Raw genomic sequence first — 21,072 nt, 5'->3', positions numbered from 1 at the left:
GCAGATAAGGGATCTTCCAGAATTATCCTAGTAAATGTGTCTAAAAACATCTGAATCGCTCACAATGCAATTGTCTTTTTTGTTTTTTTAACTTTATTTATTTATTTATTTCTTCTAGTCCTTCGCTATCAATATCCTCAGCCACGAATCTTTCATCCTCGCTCAAATTAATGGGGGAATTGTCATTTTCTCGGTCCGAATAGCTCTTTTTGTTGGAGGCTCCCATTATAAACAACGTGAGGATGTGAGGAGCCCTCACACGGGTGACGTCATCGTCTGTGACTTCCGATACAGGCAAGGCTTTTTTATTAGCGACCAAAAGTTGCGAACTTTATCGTCGATGATCTCTACTAAATCCTTTCAGGACAAATATGGCAATATCTTGAAATGATCAAGTATGACACATATAATGGACCTGCTATTGTTGTGATCCGGCTACCGGATCACACATCTCTAGCATGTTTATGTCCTTTTTGTATTGTCCTATGTTTTGATCATGTTTTGGACTCTACCGATCCCGTTTGTTAGCGCACTTCCTTGTTTTGTATTGTCACCATGGCAACCTAAGTATGCCTCCTGCACGGACTCATTACGCACACCTGTTTTGAATTATTTGTGTTGTATTTAAGACCACCTGCTACCTTAGTTCCTCCTGGCTGTTTTGTTTGCTACTTGCAACACGCACGTTGGTTCTTATTTTTGTAATCACTATTGCTAAGTCTCGCCTTAGCTTTGCGTGCGCTCTGCACCTCTATTCCTGTACTCTGCTCTCGTTGCTAATTCTTAGCATAGCTCTCCGTGCATTCGGCACGCCTTTTCTTTGCATTTTGTACCAGTATTATTTTTGTTTTTTGTATTAAATCTAATCTTACCTGCAACTCCTGCCTGTCCTGGTCCTCTTGCATCCCTGGGGTAGCAACACGCATCCATTATGCCTCGCCATCGTGTCAGAAAACAGCCAGCACAACGCCGCCTCGCAGTGGACCACCAAAAGTCTTCCCTTCGCCAAGCCGCGAAGACTTTTTCCCCGGACAGCAGCGCGCAGACAACAGCCCAGTACTCTTCCCTGAGGTTTGGAAGTTTTGTTTTTTCTCCATATTCCAACCACTCTTCCGACTGGGCTGTAAGGCCAGGGCATACCTCCGGCCCACCGGTCCATCACGGTGACGTCATTTCGTCAACGCCCCCTGGTGACTCAATACCACCCCCTGTCGATGATATTTTTTCTGAGGATTTTTATATTGTTGAGTCTTATTCTCAACCTGTTTCAAATATTGACTATGATTTTTTGGACTCTATAGACACAACTAAGTTCTATACAGATGTTATTTCTAGATGCAAACTAAGGCAACATGAGCTACCTACTTTTCCTCCTCCACCTGTGTTTCCCCCGGTCAAGCCACTAAGGCCACCTAAACCTCCTCCACCGACTTTTCGACTTGCTAGTCCACTACCTCCAGTGCGCCCTCCACCACCGGTGTTCAAGCCTAGTCCCAGTCCTGGTCCGACTTCTGGCCAACATTGTAGATCAACTCGTAGACTGAGTCGTAGTCCGAGTCCTAGCCCAAGTCCTTGTTCAAGTCATTCTCTTAATGGTAGTCCAAGTCCCGGTCCCAGTTACGTACCTTCGTGTAGTCTTGATCGTAGTCCGTGTCCTAATTCCCCTCGTGGTCTTAGTCCTCACAGTAACCCTAGTCCTTGCCCAAATTCTTGTCCGAGCCCCAGTGTCACTGTAAGTCCTAGTCTTTGTCCAAGTCCTTGCCCGAGCACCAGTATGATTGTAAGTCCCAGTCCTTGCCCTAGGTTGACCTCAAGTCCTAGTTCCTGCCCAAGCCCTGGTTCGACTGTAAGTCCTGGTCCTTGCCCAAGTCCTTATAAAAGCACTAGTTTGATTGTAAGTACTGGTCCTCACACAAGTCCTTGCCCAAGTCCTAGTGTTAGTCTAAATCCTCATAGTAGTCCTAGTCCTCCTCTCTGCCAGTCTCTTAGTGCTCCTCGGCTGACGCCGACACCTGCTCCTCGGCTGACGCCGACTCCTGCTCCTCGGCTGACGCCGACTCCTGCTCCTCGGCTGACGCCGACTCCTGCTCCTCGGCTGAAGCCGACACCTGCTCCTCGGCTGAAGCCGACACCTGCTCCTCGGCTGAAGCCGACACCTGCTCCTCGGCTGAAGCCGACACCTGCTCCTCGGCTGAAGCCGACACCTGCTCCTCGGCTGAAGCCGACACCAGCTCCCAGTCTGGTTCTCACACCAGCTCCCAGTCTGGTTCTCACACCAGCTCCCAGTCTGGTTCTCACACCAGCTCCCAGTCTGGTTCTCACACCAGCTCCCAGTCTGGTTCTCACACCAGCTCCCAGTCTGGTTCTCACACCAGCTCCCAGTCTGGTTCTCACACCAGCTCCCAGTCTGGTTCTCACACCAGCACAAACTCCAAGGCTGGAGCCCACTCCGGTACCAGCACCACGACAGGTACCGGTGCCAGCTCCGTGCCGCCAAGCACCGCCGACGACGGGGCTGGAGCCCACACCAGCGCCGACGACGGGGCTGGAGCCCACACCAGCGTCGACGACGGGGCTGGAGCCCACACCAGCGTCGACGACGGGGCTGGAGCCCACACCAGCGTCGACGACGGGGCTGGAGCCCACACCAGCGTCGACGACGGGGCTGGAGCCCACACCAGCGTCGACGACGGGGCTGGAGCCCACACCAGCGTCGACGACGGGGCTGGAGCCCACACCAGCACCACCGACGACTCCTGCGGCTCCCAGGCCGCCTCCGACGACTCCTGCGGCTCCCAGGCCGCCTCCGACGACTCCTGCGGCTCCCAGGCCGCCTCCGACGACTCCTGCGGCTCCCAGGCCGCCTCCGACGACTCCTGCGGCTCCCAGGCCGCCTCCGACGACTCCTGCGGCTGCAGCACCCGCATCATCCTCGCCAGCTGCACTCGGGCCTGCTTTGGCTGCAGTCCCCGCACCCTCGCCTGCTGCTTCCAAGCCTGCTGGGATTTCGGTGCTGAGGCGTCGTCCACCACGTCGACCACGGGCGTGGCCTCTGCGAGGTCATCCTCCTCGCCAGACACTCCCTCCTCCATGTCGGCCACGGATGTGGCCGTGCCCGGGTCGTCCGCCTCGCCGGGCACCTCATCCTGCGAGGCGGCCACTAATGTGGCCTTTTCGAGGTCGCCCGCCAAAACTTTTTCGGCAGCAGCGTTCCACCCGCCGCCGCCACATGATGTGTCCTCGGTGGATTCGGGGACATGCGATCTGGCGACCCTCCACCAGGTCCTCCCTCCACCCTCCCTTCATTTTCAGACTGTCTCATTGTGGGAGAGGGTTCTCTTTATTGCTGTTTTTTTTGGGGGGCATCTGGGATCTGCCCCTTAAGGGGGGGGTAATGTTGTGATCCGGCTACCGGATCACACATCTCTAGCATGTTTATGTCCTTTTTGTATTGTCCTATGTTTTGATCATGTTTTGGACTCTACCGATCCCGTTTGTTAGCGCACTTCCTTGTTTTGTATTGTCACCATGGCAACCTAAGTATGCCTCCTGCACGGACTCATTACGCACACCTGTTTTGAATTATTTGTGTTGTATTTAAGACCACCTGCTACCTTAGTTCCTCCTGGCTGTTTTGTTTGCTACTTGCAACACGCACGTTGGTTCTTATTTTTGTAATCACTATTGCTAAGTCTCGCCTTAGCTTTGCGTGCGCTCTGCACCTCTATTCCTGTACTCTGCTCTCGTTGCTAATTCTTAGCATAGCTCTCCGTGCATTCGGCACGCCTTTTCTTTGCATTTTGTACCAGTATTATTTTTGTTTTTTGTATTAAATCTAATCTTACCTGCAACTCCTGCCTGTCCTGGTCCTCTTGCATCCCTGGGGTAGCAACACGCATCCATTATGCCTCGCCATCGTGTCAGCTATCCCCGTTTGAATAAGAAAATCTCATTTCAGTAGGCCTTTATTATCATTCCTGGTGGAAATTCTCCCAAACAAAAAGCTGCACCCCTCCCTAACTGATTTCTCATATGGAGTGATTTAAAGGTGGCTGGTTTACAGCTCAGCATCCTCCCATTGAGGGAATACTTACCCTTTACCCTCTCCTCAGTCTGACCTGAAGCTTCGGAGGTGGAAATCAGTCCCGGTCAGGGGTCAGACATTTAAAATTGAAGGCACTTTTCAAGCAATTTTAATCAATGTACCAGATTCTGACATATACTAAAGTATTAATTTCATGTAATCTTGGCATGCACACAACACTGACGTGTGACATGCAGTGACAAAAGTGCTGCTAAAACTAAGTTTTTATATGCACTCTCTGAATCGATTGGAGAGTGCGCAGGTGTACTTAATGTTGTGACTGGGTAAATCAATATGTCACAGGTGTCAAACTCAAGGCCCGGGGGTCAGATTGGGCCTGTCACATCAATTAACGTGGCCCGCCATATTGTTTAAAATGGCCTGCCATGTCGTTCAAGGTTTTCTGCCACCTCAATTAGGTGGCCTGCCACATCATTAAAACTGGCAATTGCGGTCTGCTACATCGTTTTATGTGGTCAGCCCAAAAATTTTTTTGTGGCCATATTTATGTGGGGGGAAAAAGGTTTTGTCTGTATTACTATTTTCAATTTTGGAATACAAATTTGCAAATTTTCAACACTTAAATAATACCTGAACATTAATCAAGATGTTCCAAGCATTTTTTTTTGGTTATCAAAAATAAATACTGAGCAGTACGGAGACAGAGGGGTTATTGCATCTGCCTCACAATACGAAGGTCCTGATTAGTCCTGAGTTCAATCCCGGGCTCGGGATTTTTTCTGTGTGGAGTTTGCATGTTCTCCCTGTGACTGCGTGGGTTCCCTCCGGGTACTCCGGCTTCCTCCCACCTCCAAAGACATACACCTGGGGATAGGTTGACTGGCCACACTAAATTGGCCCTAATGTGCGAATGTTGTCTGTCTATCTGTGTTGGCTCTGTGATGAGGTGGCGACTTGTCCAGGGAGTACCCCGCCTATCGTCCGAATACAGCTGAGATAGGCTTCAGCGACCCCCTGCTACCCCAAAAAGGGACAAGCGATAGAAAACGGATGAATGAATGGATGGACGGAAAAATAAATACTTAAATATCCACCTGTCAACTTGATTTATAATTTCAAATCAAGTTACCCATTAATCTGTGAGTAAACAATATAATAATACAGTTTTTTTTGTAAATTGTTATAAACAGCCCTCAAACGGCAGCTTTAAAGGCCTACTGAAATGAGATTTACCTATTTAAACGGGGATAGCAGGTCCATTCTATGTGTCATACTTGATCATTTCGCGATATTGCCATATTTTTGCTGAAAGGATTTAGTAGAGAACATCGACGATAAAAGTTCACAACTTTTGGTCCCTAATAGAAAAGCCCTGCCTTTACCGGGAGTCGCAGACGATGACGTCACCCGTGTGAGGGCTCCTCACATCTTCGCATTGTTTTTAATGGGAGCCTCCAACAAAAAGAGCTATTCGGACCAAGAAAACGACAATTTCCCCATTAATTTGAGAGAAGATGAAAGATTTGTGTTTGAGGATATTGATAGCGACGGACTAGAAAAAAACAAAAAACAAAACAAAACAAAAAAAACATGTTAAAAAAAAGGCGATTGCATTGGGACGGATCCGATGTTTTTAGACACATTTACTATGATAATTCTGGGAAATCCCTTATCTTTCTATTGTGTTGCTAATGTTTTAGTGAGTGTAATAGCACCTGATAGTAGGAGGTGTGTGTCCACGGGTGTCTTGACGCCAGTGTCCCAGGGAAGTCAACGGCAGCTTTATGGACGGGGCAAGCTCAGCTAATCTCCGTTAAGAAAATACTTTTTACCACAATTTCATCACCGAAACATGCTGGTTGACATCCGGTCGGGATCCATGTTCGCTTGACCGTTTTGATCCATAGTAAAGTTTCCCCTCCGAAAATTTTAAACAAGGAATCACCGTGTGTTTGTGTGACTAAAGGCTAAAGCTTCCCAACTCCATCTTTCTACTTTGACTTCTTCAATATTAATTCAATCAATCAATCAATGTTTACTTATATAGCCCTAAATCACTAGTGTCTCAAAGGGCTGCACAAACTACCACGACATCCTCGGTAGGCCCACATAAGGGCAAGGAAAACTCACACCCAGTGGGACATCGGTGACAATAATGACCCAGTGGGACGTCGGTGACAATAATGACTATGAGAACCTTGGAGAGGAGGAAAGCAATGGATGTCGAGCGGGTCTAACATGATACTGTGAAAGTTCAATCCACAATGGATCCAACACAGTCGCGAGAGTCCAATCCAAAGCGGATCCAACACAGCAGCGAGAGTCCCGTTCACAGCGGAGCCAGCAGGAAACCATCCCAAGCGGAGGCGGATCAGCAGCGCAGAGATGTCCCCAGCCGATACACAGGCAAGCAGTACATGGCCACCGGATCGGACCGGACCCCCTCCACAAGGGAGAGTGGGACATATTGAACAATTGAACAAATTGCAAAAGATTCAGTAACACAGATGTCCAAAATACTGTGTAATTATACCGTTAAAACAGACAACTTTTAGCTGTGTGTGTGTGTGTGCAGCGCTCATATTTCCTAACAGTCCGCGACGTCATGCGTACACGTCATCATTACACAACATTTTCAATAAGAAACTCCCGGGAAATTTAAAATTGCAATTTAGTAAACTAAAAAGGCCGTATTGGCATGTGTTGCAATGTTAATATTTCATCATTGATATATAAACTATCAGACTGCGTGGTGGGTAGTAGTGGGTTTCAGTAGGCCTTTAATTGCAATGTGGCCCTCAGTAAAAACAAGTTTGATACCCCTGAAACGCAAAACAATTAGAATATCGTGTAAAAGTCCATTCATTCCAGCAATTTAATTTCAAATGTGAAACAAATATGCTATATAAATTACATACAAAGTGAAATCTGTCTAGTTTTTACTTGTTATAATGTTGATGATCGTGGTTTACATTTTTTTGAAAGCTATGCTGGCATGTTGGAGTGTTTGTAATTCCGAAGATGCGGAGGACCTCAGACAGGGTGCAGGTAAACACACAAGTCAAAAACAACAGAACTTGGTTGCTAGTTTAGCATGAAGATTACCATAGTGCAAACGTAGGTAGCGTTAAAGGAACAACACCAACACAGCACAGAGGACCAGCGAGGAACACCGGGTGACACTCGCATTTTAAGCTCTCTGATTAACGATCACAGGCAGGTGGGTCTCGTGAAGCAGGTGCTTACAATCAGGGCTCCCAACAACCAAACATTACCAAGAAGCTCTGAAAACAGAAACTAAATCACAACCATAGAACTAAACACAAACTTAAGTAATCATTACAACAAAACAAAACAGTCCATGGCCAGTAGTGACAGGCCATGACACTATAAGCCATAATCCTCAAAATATTATCAGAAGAAGTCTTGAAATATATTGCATGCTATGAGCCAATGTCATATGCTAGTTTCACCTTGTAAGCCTAATTGCTGGTATAAACAAACCTTTGCACGACATTGAATATTTTTGAGTTTCACCTGTATATAATGTTTATTAATTATGTTTTTGACCATGTCGGAAAAAAAAAAAATATATATATACATATTATATTTAACAGTGTACATTTTAAAAAGATACAATATGATAATTTTGGAGAGAGTGGGGTGTGGTTTCATTTGCAATCTGGGAACGCCTTCAGAATAGAACATCTTGAAAACAGACTAAAAAAAACAGGTAATAAAAGTGGGAGAAAAAAAAGGCCAAAGAAACACCTTTTTAATCGGGCTTTTTACTAATCATCTGTTTTAAATTTTGATTTTGATGTTTTCTGTCTTCCATCCATCCATCCATTTACTACCGTTTGTCCCTTTATTGGGGTCGTGGGGGGTGCTGGAGCCTATCTCAGCTGCATCATTAATAGTTTTACTACTATTATCTCAATGTTATGTTTTTATTAACTTATTAATCCATCCATTTTCTACCGCTTATTCCCTTTTGGGGTCGCGGGGGGCGCTGGCGCCTATCTCAGCTACAATCGGGCGGAAGGCGGGGTACACCCTGGACAAGTCGCCACCTCATCGCAGGGCCAACACAGATAGACAGACAACATTCACACCCACATTCACACACTAGGGCCAATTTAGTATCATTTTAGACCCGCTCGACATCCATTGCTTTCCTCCTCTCTAAGGTTCTCATAGTCATCATTGTCACCGACGTCCCACTGGGTCATTATTGTCAGCGATGTCCCACTGGGTGTGAGTTTTCCTTGCCCTTATGTGGGCCTACCGAGGATGTCGTGGTGGTTTGTGCAGCCCTTTGAGACACTAGTGATTTAGGGCTATATAAGTAAACATTGATTGATTGATTGATTGAACCAATCCCCAGGTCAATCAATCAATCAATCAATGTTTACTTATATAGCCCTAAATCACTAGTGTCTCAAAGGTGCATGTCTTTGGAAGTGGGAGGAAGCCGGAGTACCCGGAGGGAACCCACGCATTCACGGGGAGAACATGCAAACTCCACACAGAAAGATCCCGAGCCTGGATTTGAACCCAGGACTGCAGGACCTTCGTATTGTGAGGCAGACGCACTAACCCCTCTTATTAATTTACTATCTATATCATTTATATAATTTTTTTACATATATTATCATCCATCCTTTCATTTTTTACCGCTTATTCCCTTTTTGAGGTCGCGGGGGGCGCTGGCGCCTATCTCAGCTACAATTGGGGGAAAGGCGGGGTACACCCTGGACAAGTCGCCACCTTATCGCAGGGCCTGTTTCATATTGTGCATATGTATGTATATGTATATATATATATATATATATATATATATATATATATATATATATATATATATATATATATATATATATATATATACACACACACATATATATATATATATATATAAACTATTTTTAATGGCATTAATTGTCCAGTGTGGACGCCTCAAAGGTGCCGTTTTTCCACAAATCCTCAGTGTCATGCCATGTTTTGTTTTTGCTTTGTTATTGTCAATAATGCTGTGTGTGTGTGTGTGTGTGTGTGTGCGTGTGTCTGCGTGCTTTATTTTTGTTTGTTTGTTTTGAATAGCACTTTGTGTTTGCCTGTGCATGAAAAGTGTTAAATAAAGTTTGATATGAAATAAGTGCCAGCTGAGAAAAATATATTTTTATAAAAAATAAAAAGAACGCTTTTGACTTTGATTGAAGAGCCATCCATCCATCCATCCATTTTCTGCCGCTTGTCCCTTTTGGGGTCGTGGAGGTATTAAATGTAATTAATATTTTCACTTTGTCATGTGAGACGTCGGGCTAATATTGTTGCATCAATGAACACATGGATGCCCATTTTTGAAACGTCCTGTTACCACCCAGTACGTCCGACCGCACACTTTTACTTCATGGCTTTATCCTGCCACTGCTGCTCTGATGATTCATCGGCCCTAAACCTGGTGGATTCTCCTTCCTCCCAGGAAAACAGTATTTATACGTCAAATAAGCAGGATTGAAGGATTTTGTAGAGTAAACCAAGAACATATGAGGCGGGCGCTCGGAACATGTGTGTCATCACCCAAACAAATGAATAAGCCGGAATATATGACATCAAACATCAAATAATGTCTGGTGCACTTCACAGCTTTTTGATATGTGCTCCCAGGCTGGGCATGGTGTGGCGCAGTAGTAGCTGCTCCACAGGTGTCCCTTTCCCATTCCGTGCAAACTGCCTGATCCCTTAAAAGTGATTCCAGATGGGCTCATGGAGGGTGGGATATAGTCAACCCCGTCCGCCCATTCATAGTAAACACAATTAACAGCTTGAGCTCCCCCATGAGCTACCTCAATGAAAGGGCCACCTCAAGGGTTACGAAAATAGCCAAACCCACTGGGAATATTGTGTTTCTATATCTAAACGCATAATGTTGTGAAACAAAATGCTTGGCTGGCTTCGGTAGCAACGTCAACACCAGGGTCTCTGCCCCTCACACAACGTCCTCCGTCGGAAGCCGTGGCGCTAAGGAACTAAAGATGTGACCGAGAAAACAAATCATCAATTGTTTGGTCTGGAAATGTCGCTATCCACCTGCGTCTCAACCACGTGGAACATGTCCGCTCCGTTGCCAGCAAGTCGGTTGGGGATCCTGATGTCCACAGTGGAGCCTGGCAGCCGGCTGGGCCCGTTGTTTATCACCTGGAACACACACGCAAAAAAGATAATAGAATAAATACCGACAACTGAATGTGTGTGTCGACACTGCCCGCCTTACCTGGAAAGTGAGATTGAGAGGCTGAAAGTCGCATTCCATCTCTTCTATTTGGATGAATCGCGACGAGTCGATGGAGTTTCCATACACAAAGGAGCTAGGTGTCACCATGCTGCAGAAGTCATGTTAAAGTTGGTGATTTAGAGTGGTATTAGCCCTATGTGAGCATCCCTGTAGTAGTTGAGATAAGAGCCAGATGTGCTCCGACGCCTCCCTTCCCCTCACAGACAACAGACACAGCAGCTTATCAGATGTCAAAGTTCTGGCGGATTTGGACTGTTTAACATCTCTCTCCCTTTCGCTCGGTGATAAAACATTCCTTTCATGTTGATGCGCTCCTCCAGTGAGACGACTCTTCTGAGACCCAGCAGACGGGCACTCAATGGCGCTACTAGGCAACGTTTGTACACTAGAATGTGTGTGCGTGTGTACGTGTGTGTGTGTGTGGGTGCGTGTGTGTGTGTGTGTGTGTGTGTGTGTGTGTGTTTAAAGCTCTTACCCAGTAATAGTTGTGTCTGTCTCATGAACAAGAGGGATGGAGATGTCCAGATTGTTGTCAGAGAGTTTGTGCTCAGGGTTGGCGCTGCAACAAATAAAGAACTATTTCAAACCAATTTTAATTATACCCAAAAGACAAAACATTCAGGACACTCAAATCTAATTTGCAGTTTGGAAATGTGTAGAACTTCATTGCAGCATGATTAGAGATATCTCAATCAATATTTTTGGCCTACGATCTCAAATCGATTTCTTCTAGCCTGAGAGGCGATGTGAGTCTTGATCTGATACTTTCATTATAGATTAAAGAACTGAAAATGAAAAGTAACTAAAGTAAACAATAACAATTTTCTTATGAAGTGTACCTTATTAAATGTAGAATTTACAGTATTGTTTTAATTCCGATGATGTATTATATGTTTGGCTCTGAATTTGACATACATATATATATATATACATATATATATATATTTTTTTTTTAACAAAATGGGCATCTGCATGCGAGTCCACATTACAAACTGTCGGCCCCTGAGCTAAAACGAGTTTGACAAGCACGTTCTAAAAGTCTTAGACCGGGGGTGTCAAACTCATTTTAGCTCAGGAGCCGCATGGAGGAAAATCTCTGCCCACGCGGGCCGGACTATTAAAATCATGGCATTAAGACCAAAAAACAAAGACAACTTCAGATTGTTTTCTTTGTCTTACTTTGGCCAAAAATAGAACAAACACATTCTGAAAATATTACAATAACAATATAAAAAGAGAATATAAAAAAATTCCGGCAGCGGTACAGTTTAGATCTATGAAGGAAAGAAGAAAGTGAATGAATGTTTATAACTGAATACATATGCATAAAAATGTGTTTTCTTTTGTATATATTTTTTCAGGAATTAAGTAACATTTATGACAACCTTTTTCCAAAACACAATATAGAATAGGAAATATAACAGGATAATGCATACATTTATCATTTGTTTTCAAAACGGTTATAAAAAAGTGGGTCCCAAAAATGTATTGTGGGACCCCATTTTTATGACTTCATGGGGGTCCCTGGGACCCCATTTAGAAAATTCCTAGCGCCAACACTGATGGAGTATTGCTGCATGCAAAACAGCAGCAGGCAGCCTTGGCCTGCGGGCCAGTTCTAATACTAATCAAATATCATCATACGGGGGCCATAGCTTATTCATTGAAGACTAGATCCACCTCCACTAAAATAGTTTATAAAGACAAACTTAAATCAATCGACGAGATCGGGATCTAGGGTTGACTGTCTGGTCCCATTCAGAAAAAGTACTTTTGGGTAATCAGTTTTCTTTTTGTATGAGACGTACAAACTCTTCTTTCAATTCGCACCTGAACTGTGGTTACTTCAAAATCCAAACTGCACTCATAATGAATCTTGAAATATATTATCACATGTAACTGTGGTGATAAACCAGGTCTTGTGACTTTGCTTACATACACTTTGATAGATAGATAGATAGATAGATAGATAGATAGATAGATAGATAGATAGATAGATAGATAGATACAGTGGGGCAAAAAAGTATTTAGTCAGCCACCGATTGTGCAAGTTCTCCCACTTAAAATGGTGACAGAGGTCTGTAATTTTCATCATAGGTACACTTCAACTGTGAGAGACAGAATGTAAAAAATCCAGCAATTCACATTGTAGGAATTTTAAAGAATTTATTTGTAAATTATGGTGGAAAATACTGTAAGTATTTGGTCAACTATTCAAAGCTCTCACTGATGGAAGGAGGTTTTGGCTCAAAATCTCACGATACATGGCCCCATTCATTCTTTCCTTAACACGGATCAATTGTCCTGTCCCCTTAGCATAAAAACAGCCCCAAAGCATGATGTTTCCACACCCATGCTTCACAGTAGGTGTGGTTTTCTTGGGATGCAACTCAGTATTCTTCTTCTTCCAAACACGACGAGTTGAGTTTGTACCAAAATGGATACATGGATGATACAGCAGAGGATTGGGAGAATGTGATGTGGTCAGATGAAACCAAAATAGAACTTTTTGGTATAAACTCATCATATCCTGTCTTTCACAGTTGAAGTGTACCTATGATGAAAATTACAGACCTCTGTCATCATTTTAAGTGGGAGAACTTGCACAATCGGTGGCTGACTAAATACTTTTTTGCCCAACTGTAGATAGATAGATAGTATTTTATTGATTCCTTCAGGAGAGTTCCCTCAGGAATATCCGTACATAATCACAACTGTGTATGCTAACCTGTGCAATAATACTTGCACACACGTGTCCATGTGTGCAAAATAATTGCAATAGGGCAATGAGCAATCTACACCAGCACTTTACAAACCTGTGAATCAGCCTTTCTTAACAGACAATGAGTTTTGTCTTCTTGTACATCTTAACAATCAAGCACTTTAGCACTTAAGCACTGCTATACATCAATCTGACTTTCTATGGTCATTAATTGCTGGTCCGTCATTCGTAATTTGGTTTATTGTTTAATTGTTTTAGTCCTAGTGGACTTTCTAATGTTATTGTTTTATTGCTGTCTATATAGCCTTGTTATCTTGTTGTTTGGTGGAGTCCTGTTCTTTTACATTTGGCATTAATTATAGCAGGGACGAAAGATGGAAATTAGCCACTAGCTACAATCTTGCAATTTACACTTGTGTGTTCATAAATATGTTCTGTCCCTGTTTGAAAAACAAAGTCAAAGTAAAAAAATTAAAATAAAGTGGCTAGACCCTCTCCCTGAAACCTAATAACCAGGTTAGAAAACTAGGGGTAATAACGGACTCAGACTTGAACTTTAACAGCCACACTCAGTCAATAACATTAGCAGCTATTTACCGTATTTTTATAAGTCGCTCCGGAGTATAAGTCGCACTTGCCGATAATGCATGATAAAGAAGGAAAAAACATATATAAGTCGCACTGGAGTATAAGTCGCATTTTTGGGGGAAATTCATTTGATAAAACCCAACACCAAGAATAGACATTTGAAAGGCAATTTAAAATAAATAAAGAATAGTGAACAACAGGATGTATAAGTGTACGTTATATGACGCATAAATAACCAACTGAGAAGGTGCCTGGTATGTTAACGTAACATATTATGTTAAGAGTCATTCGAATAACTATAACATATAGAACATGCTATACCTTTACCAAACAATCTGTCACTCCTAAATAATAAATCCGATGAAATATTATAGGTCTAGTCCCTTACGTGAATGAGCTAAATAATATTATTTGATATTTTACGGTAATGTGTTAATAATTTCACACATAAGTCGCTCCTGAGTATAAGTCGCACCCCCGGCCAAACTATGAAAAAAACTGAGACTTATAGTCCGAAAAATACGGTACCGCCTGAAAATTACTGCCAACATCAGACTTAGAAAGACTAATCCATGCCTTTGTCTCCAGCAGGTTAGACGACTGCATTGGCCTTCTCACAGGGCTCTCTAAACAAGCTGTAAAGCAGTTGCAGTACATCCAGAATGCTGCTGCTCGAGTTCTGACGAGAACCAGGAAATGCAACCCTATTAGTCCAGTACTTAGGTCACTGCACTGGCAGCCTGTTGCTCAGAGAATCTTCTCTAAAACAGCTCTCCTCGTATACATATCTTGTTATGTTCTTGTGCCAAAGTACATCTCTGACATGTTAGAACCATATGAACCATCTCAGGAAGTGGTCTCCTGCTGGTGCCCAGAGTCAGGACCAAACATGGTGAAACTGCGTTTCAGTTTTATGCTCCTAAAATCTGGAATAGTCTACCTGAAGATGTGAGACAAGCCTCAACCTTGGCAATGTGCAATCACTTTCATTTAATTGTGCGTATGACAACTGAAAGTATTTTAACGACACTATTTGATTGATGTTAATTAATTATGATTATTTTTATCAAAATGTTATTTTCTAATTCTAATTTTGATTTTAAAAATTAATTTTTCCCCCTTTTAAATGTTTCTGTAAAACACTTTGAATTGCCTTGTGTGTGTACGTACGAATTGTGCTCTATAAATAAAACTGCCTTGCCTTGCACGGTAACTAAACAAAACACAAACTACTAGTGGCTCACATTTAAATCATTTGGGTTTTGCTCTTAAAACCTTCCTGTATCCAGAGACTTACTCCCTGACTTTGTAAACATTAACGAAAACGCCCAAAAAGACTTTGTAATAATACGAACAACAAAAATAAAAATATAAATCTGATAACTTTAGTATCGTTTTTATACTGATTCTATGCTAGGTATGGATAGTATCGACATCTGGATCGATCACGCCTACTTTACATTGAATCTTTATCGATTAACCTATTGTGTCGTCCTGCTTGGTGTGTGTGTTTAGCATGCTTAACTATTCCTTTTCCTCTTTTTTCCAATAATAATGCTACATGGAAGAAAGTTAGTTTATTTTTAGCCATGGTGGTGATGATCTTAGCGCCTCCACACTGCATAGAGGACATGTTCGTTCAAGACACTCACTCTCTGAAATAATGTATGTCCTACATGTGTGCAACAAGGAATCCGTAAACGCAATTGTGTCTTCTCGAGCGTGCATCCCTTTTGAAGGATTTTTTCTCATGAGTACAGTCTTTAGCCAGGGACACAGCTGCGGAAAATATCGGTTTCGGCTCGACAGCTCATCAGCTGAAAGCCGATCAGTTAAAAATGGTAAATATCGGCACGCTATCCGATTTCATGATCAGTACAATCATAATGAAAGATGTTTCTCATATTAAGATCTGCTCATGTCGTAAGATATAGTATTAGAAAATACCTTTCAGTCTGATGCATGCCTCCTTAATAATGACACAAATCTAAACTTCATATTATTATCATTGTATGGGCAACATTAATACAGCTCTTGTATTGGATTACTTTACATACATCAGGTGTGTTCAAAGTCTGATCCAGGAGGCACCACATGGGGCCTGCATGTTTCTTTTTTGATTAGCTAGTGGCATAAATAAAAAAAACACAACGTTTGGACAACCGTGGTCTATGTGCACCCAATGAAATGTCCGCCAAGGCATTTTTCCCCACCCAACATACCTCTTGGCTTGCACCAAAAACTGCAGTGTGTCATTTTCCCCAGAAAGTTGAGTTGTGTCAAAAAGGACTGCAAAATGATACTTGGGAAGAGAAATTAGTAGAAATTAGTTTTCAGATGTTTTTTTACTGTGCACAGCGGGGGTAACATTAGCTTGCTTGGAGCCATACCTTGGTCTGCGCTCTCATGAAGGGAAATCCCACGCTGCACTTGAGGAAATCCAAGTCGACGAGTTCACAGGAAATACCCTTCTCTTCCTGCAAAAAGACAGATAGCGCGAGTAAGTTTAGGGGAGACAGACGGACAGGAGACGCGGTCGGTGACATGGGAGTCGCAAAAAGGAAGGAAGACACTGCAGACAAAGCGCCGACTGTGACGACAATAATCAATTGTGATGAGTGTACAGGTGGACAAAGACTTCGGAAGGTGTGACAGAGTTGAAACACCGCCTGCTGGCTCTCAATCTCAGAAGAAGCTAATCCCAAAAGTGTTTGATTGGGGTTGAGTTCACGGCTCTTGAGTGATTGATTTGGAGTTTAAGACCTGCCTATGTAAAGTTCTATATTGTACAAAGCAGTGACGGCACACACGCACATATCTTAACGGGTGGGTAAGTTGGCCGAGATCCAGGCCGTGTGTTTGGAAGCTTGTCTAAACAGTATGGAGCTCCACCGGCTGCACTGTGTAAACATTCAAACTCGACCCTGCGAGGAGTACAGATTCTTTCAGCAATAGTTCACTGGGAGGCTGTGTTGTGGGAGCACTGACGAGGGCAGAGAGACACAACTGAACAAGGCCCCCCCGGAACATTCTGCAGGGGGTCAGCCATGGAGGATGTCTAAATACTCGGGTTGCTGCCAAGTTTTAACAGGCCTGTGGAGCACGCTTCCAACAATGCTGCAAGAGAGAGAATAGCGGTGACATATTTAAGAAGTAAACATCCATCTTCTATGTCATTCCCTCCTCTGGTTCTGCTGATTAAGCAGGGTGTGGCTATGAGCCTCCTGTTCATTGACTCAATTAAAACGAGTGGCGCTTCCATTTTTCATGGCCCAAAGTAGACTGGGGCTGTGGGGCGGCTGGTAGTTGGGGGGCAATGATGGAATTTCCTCTATTTCCTGTATTCCTGTGTGCAAACACCGCCCATCCCGTGGGGCTCTGAAGAGTGCACGGTGGGGAATGCGGCCTGTTTACCCATAGTCCACCTGGCAGCGCTTGAGCGAGAGCAGGGCACAGACATGTGGCGTGAGGTGCCTCCTTGGGGAAAACAACGACCACGGTCTGTTTGTTCAGCACTTCTTCGCTTTCTGTCACTTGCTTACTTTGGTCTGCCATGATAACACACACACACACAATCACAAATGCCAGGGCATCCAAATGGTTTACTCCTCTTTAGTGTCATCCTAATCTTCTCATGACAATACACAGTATACGGCAGGGGTGTCAACCGTACGGCCTACGGGCCGGATTAGGCATGATGAGTTTGCCAAGTATAAAAATCAGCTGCTTTTTTTTTTAACGAAAAAACTGCTGTTCTAAATCTGTCCACTGGATGTCACAATTGCAATTCTGTTAGGCAAGCAAACGGTTTATACCTGGGCCAAGCAAGAGATACACAGTAAAGGGTGACTGTGGCTCCTAATCCTCGACACACATGGAACTTAAAACCTGTCGTTTTATGTCTTCTGCTTCGAACACATTGTCATTTAGCACGCTCGTGGCCACAAAATGCCTCTGTCAAACACAAGAAAAGTGAACTTAACCCTTTAGAATAGTTTTCACCTCTGTTTCTTATGGTTTGCTGAGTTAGCCCTGGATTGATACGTGGACATGACAAAAGGAGGCTTTTGATATCTAGAAGAGTTTTTTTTGTTCAATCCCAGAAAGACTGTGATTTAAAGTTTAATCCTGGCTTTGTAGATACACTGATACGAAGTCTCAGCTCATTGTGTTTTTGAAGCGGCACCAATTTCCTCAGAATTTTCAACAAACTTTAAGTGATTTGTTTTTTTGTGATTTGTATGTTTGTATTTGTATGTGCTTGTTCTATTTTTGGCTAAAGTAAAACAAAGAAAACAACCTGGAGTTGTCTTTATTTTTAGGTTATCATGCCATGATTTTACCATTACGGCCCACTCAGTAGAAGCATTTAAGTCTCACCTTAAAACTCATTTGTATACTCTAGCCTTTAAATAGACTCCCTTTTTAGACCAGTTGATCTGCCGTTTCTTTTCTTTTTCTTCTATGTCCCTCTGTGTATCGGCTGGGGACATCTCTGCGCTGCTGGTCCGCCTACGCTTGGGATGGTTTCCTGCTGGCTCCGCTGTGAACGGGACTCTCGCTGCTGTGTCTTGGATCCTCTTTGGACTGGACTCTCGCGACTGTGTTGTATCCATTGTGGATTGAACTTTCACAGTATCATGTTAGACCCGCTCGACATCCATTGCTTTCCTCCTCTCTAAGGTTCTCATAGTCATCATTGTCACCGACGTCCCACTGGGTCATTATTGTCACCAATGTCCCACTGGGTGTGAGTTTTCCTTGCCCTTATGTGGGCCTACCGAGGATGTCGTGGTGGTTTGTGCAGCCCTTTGAGACACTAGTGATTTAGGGCTATATAAGTAAACATTGATTGATTGATTGATTGACTTGGGAATATACTTTTCTCCTTACGGCCCCTGAGTTATATTGAGTTTGACACTCCTTGTATACAGTATCTCACAAACGTAACTACACCTTTCACATTTCACCAACCATTTTATTATATATTTATACACATGACACGTTGATACAACTTATAGTAGTCAGTGTATTGCTTTGAAAGCATTTAAAATGGCATTGTTATTCAATTTGGAAACTGTCAAGTCCACTCGCTTGTGTTGTCAGCAATCTAGACAATAATGGCTGAGTATTTTTGAAGCTGTACACTAATGACCCAAAAGTATATCCAATTTTAATTTCTACAGCACTGTCTTTGAGAAATATATACTGTAATAATGACATGTGAGCAGTGTACTGTACTCACGTAGGGTCTTATTCTCCCGTTTTTCATGCAGGCGGATTTACCTTGACACCTTTTTTCTGTAGAGTATTATTGTGAAGGCATTTGGAAGACCTTGTTCATCCAGGCCGTGCTTGTCATCGTGGACGCACGCTACAACAGCGTCTGAATCCCGGCTGCCTGCATGTAACTCCCGAAATGCGACTTTGTTGCACTTGGCTGGCCACCCTGAAGTTATATTAAGAGTTCTGCTTAGGAGCCCACAACTGTTTGTGCAACTGACGTTTCGGGATGGACAGCTGTTTGTGTGATAGTTGACAGTTTAACTTTCAATCGATAAATCAAATCACTTGATAATTTTTTTCTGTTATTATTCTTGTTACATTATTGCTGATCATTGTTAAATAAAACAATTTTTGATTATCACGGTATAATCCTTTTTGTCTGATAGAAACTGCGGAGTGTATTTACTATGTTCTGTTAAATATGTGCATACTGTAGTTCAGCTGAAAACGTATGCATTGAATGTCCATTAGCCGAGGATGTCCGGCTTACCCACTTGTCGCTCCCTCCTTCTCTCCCACTCTAAAGGAGCCACAGCCAGGTAAAAGGTTGTAAATCAGAGTAGCGTTGTGCTACTTTTATCCTCATCTCAATGGCTATTCCCAAGTGTCTCGATTGAGGCGATCAGAATATGTTGAATAGCTTTCTGGAAGTTTCTTTTGCTATATTATGTATGACATAGACCTGGATCAAAAATTCAAGTGCGATATAAAGTTTCATCGTCCAGAGGCGCTGGACTTATTACAGCTTCAAAAGTAGGTACTTAGGTCAGTAGAATACTAGACAAGGCATATTTGACAGGAAACGCCCAAATTTTAGGGTTGCTCCACCCAGAGCGTGGGTCTTAGATCAGGGCTTCTTAACCTTTTTGACGTCTGGGCCCAACTTTTTCACAACAGAGAGGCCCAGAGCCCACTCAAATATTAACACTGAATTATTAATCTTACTATTCAATTTCATGACTGCAGGTACATGACATTAAAACAACTTTAAGAACTTGTTGAATTAGGTCCTGACGTTGACCAACTCAAACATCACGTTGAAACAACAGGCGTTTTGACGACGTTTATACAATGTCAGGTTGTGACGTCAATGTGACCTTTGAAATTCGGTCATTTCCTAATGAAAAACGTGGATCCAATGTCAGACATCAACGTTGTTACAAACTGTTTTGCAACGTTGTTTCAAAGTCAGTTGTATGCATATCTATAATCAACATTGAATCAATGTCTTGTGCCCGCTGGGATGGTACTTATATGCGGCATAAGTAAGGATCATGAATAAAGTTAAAGTCTCGGGAATCATTTTTGGTAATTTAACCCCCAATTCGAACCCTTGAGCTTAGCTGAGTGCCAAGCAGGGAGGCAACGGGTCCCATTTATATAATCTTTGGTATAACTCGGCCAGGGTGTGAACTCACGACCTTCCAGTCTCAGGGCGGACACTCTAACCACTAGGCCACTGAGCAGGTCTGATGAAGGACTGATGAACATTTACATCCAATTGTCCATTTAGGGACAGCGTGGCGCAGTGGAAGAGTGGCCATGCGCAGCCCTAGAGTCCCTGGTTCAATCCCCACCAAGTACCAACCTCATCACGTCCGTTGTGTCCTGAGCAAGACACTTCACCCTTGCTCCTGATGGGTGTTGGTTAGCGCCTTGCATGGCAGCTCCCTCCATCAGTGTGTGAATGTGTGTGTGAATGGGTAAATGTGGAAGTAGTGTCAAAGCGCTTTGAGTACCTTGAAGGTGGAAAAGCGCTATACAAGTGCAACCCATTTATCATTGATCTATTTTCTTGTCCCTCCCGGGGTGGGGTGCACTGGAGCCTATGCCAGCTGCACTCGGGCGGAATGCATGTACACCCTGGACAAGTCGCCAACTCGTCGCACGGCCAACACAGACAGAAAATCATGCATTCACACTCATATTCATACATTAGGGCCATTTTAGTGATGTCAAGCAAAATGGTGTAGTCCTAAAATGAATAAACTAAATTAATAATACTGTGATGAGGTGGCGACTTGTCCAGGGTGTACCACCCCTTCCGCCTGATTGTAGCTGAGATAGGCACCAGCGCCCCCCGCGACCCCAAAGGGAATAAGCGGTAGAAAATGAATGGATGGATGGATAAAT

At 43.4% G+C, this 21,072-nt stretch overlaps 1 protein-coding gene across 1 annotated transcript in view; it reads right to left on the bottom strand.

The window, feature by feature from the left end:
- Positions 1 to 21,072, bottom strand: part of itga9 (integrin, alpha 9) — a 143,296-nt gene that overhangs the window by 14,046 nt on the left and 108,178 nt on the right. The window contains exons 19-23 of the mRNA XM_061910478.1: positions 16,044 to 16,130; positions 15,876 to 15,955; positions 10,819 to 10,902; positions 10,323 to 10,431; positions 10,139 to 10,246 (exon numbers count right to left, since the gene is read on the bottom strand). Coding sequence (XP_061766462.1) covers positions 10,139 to 10,246; positions 10,323 to 10,431; positions 10,819 to 10,902; positions 15,876 to 15,955; positions 16,044 to 16,130 — 468 coding nt within the window. The remainder of the gene's footprint in view (positions 1 to 10,138; positions 10,247 to 10,322; positions 10,432 to 10,818; positions 10,903 to 15,875; positions 15,956 to 16,043; positions 16,131 to 21,072) is intronic.

The sequence above is a fragment of the Nerophis ophidion genome, linkage group LG09, assembly GCF_033978795.1.
Source record: "Nerophis ophidion isolate RoL-2023_Sa linkage group LG09, RoL_Noph_v1.0, whole genome shotgun sequence".
In the NCBI taxonomy this organism is placed as follows: Eukaryota; Metazoa; Chordata; class Actinopteri; order Syngnathiformes; family Syngnathidae; genus Nerophis; species Nerophis ophidion.
The sequence above is the reverse complement of the archived record's forward strand: the minus strand, read 5'-3'. Positions and strand labels throughout refer to the sequence as shown.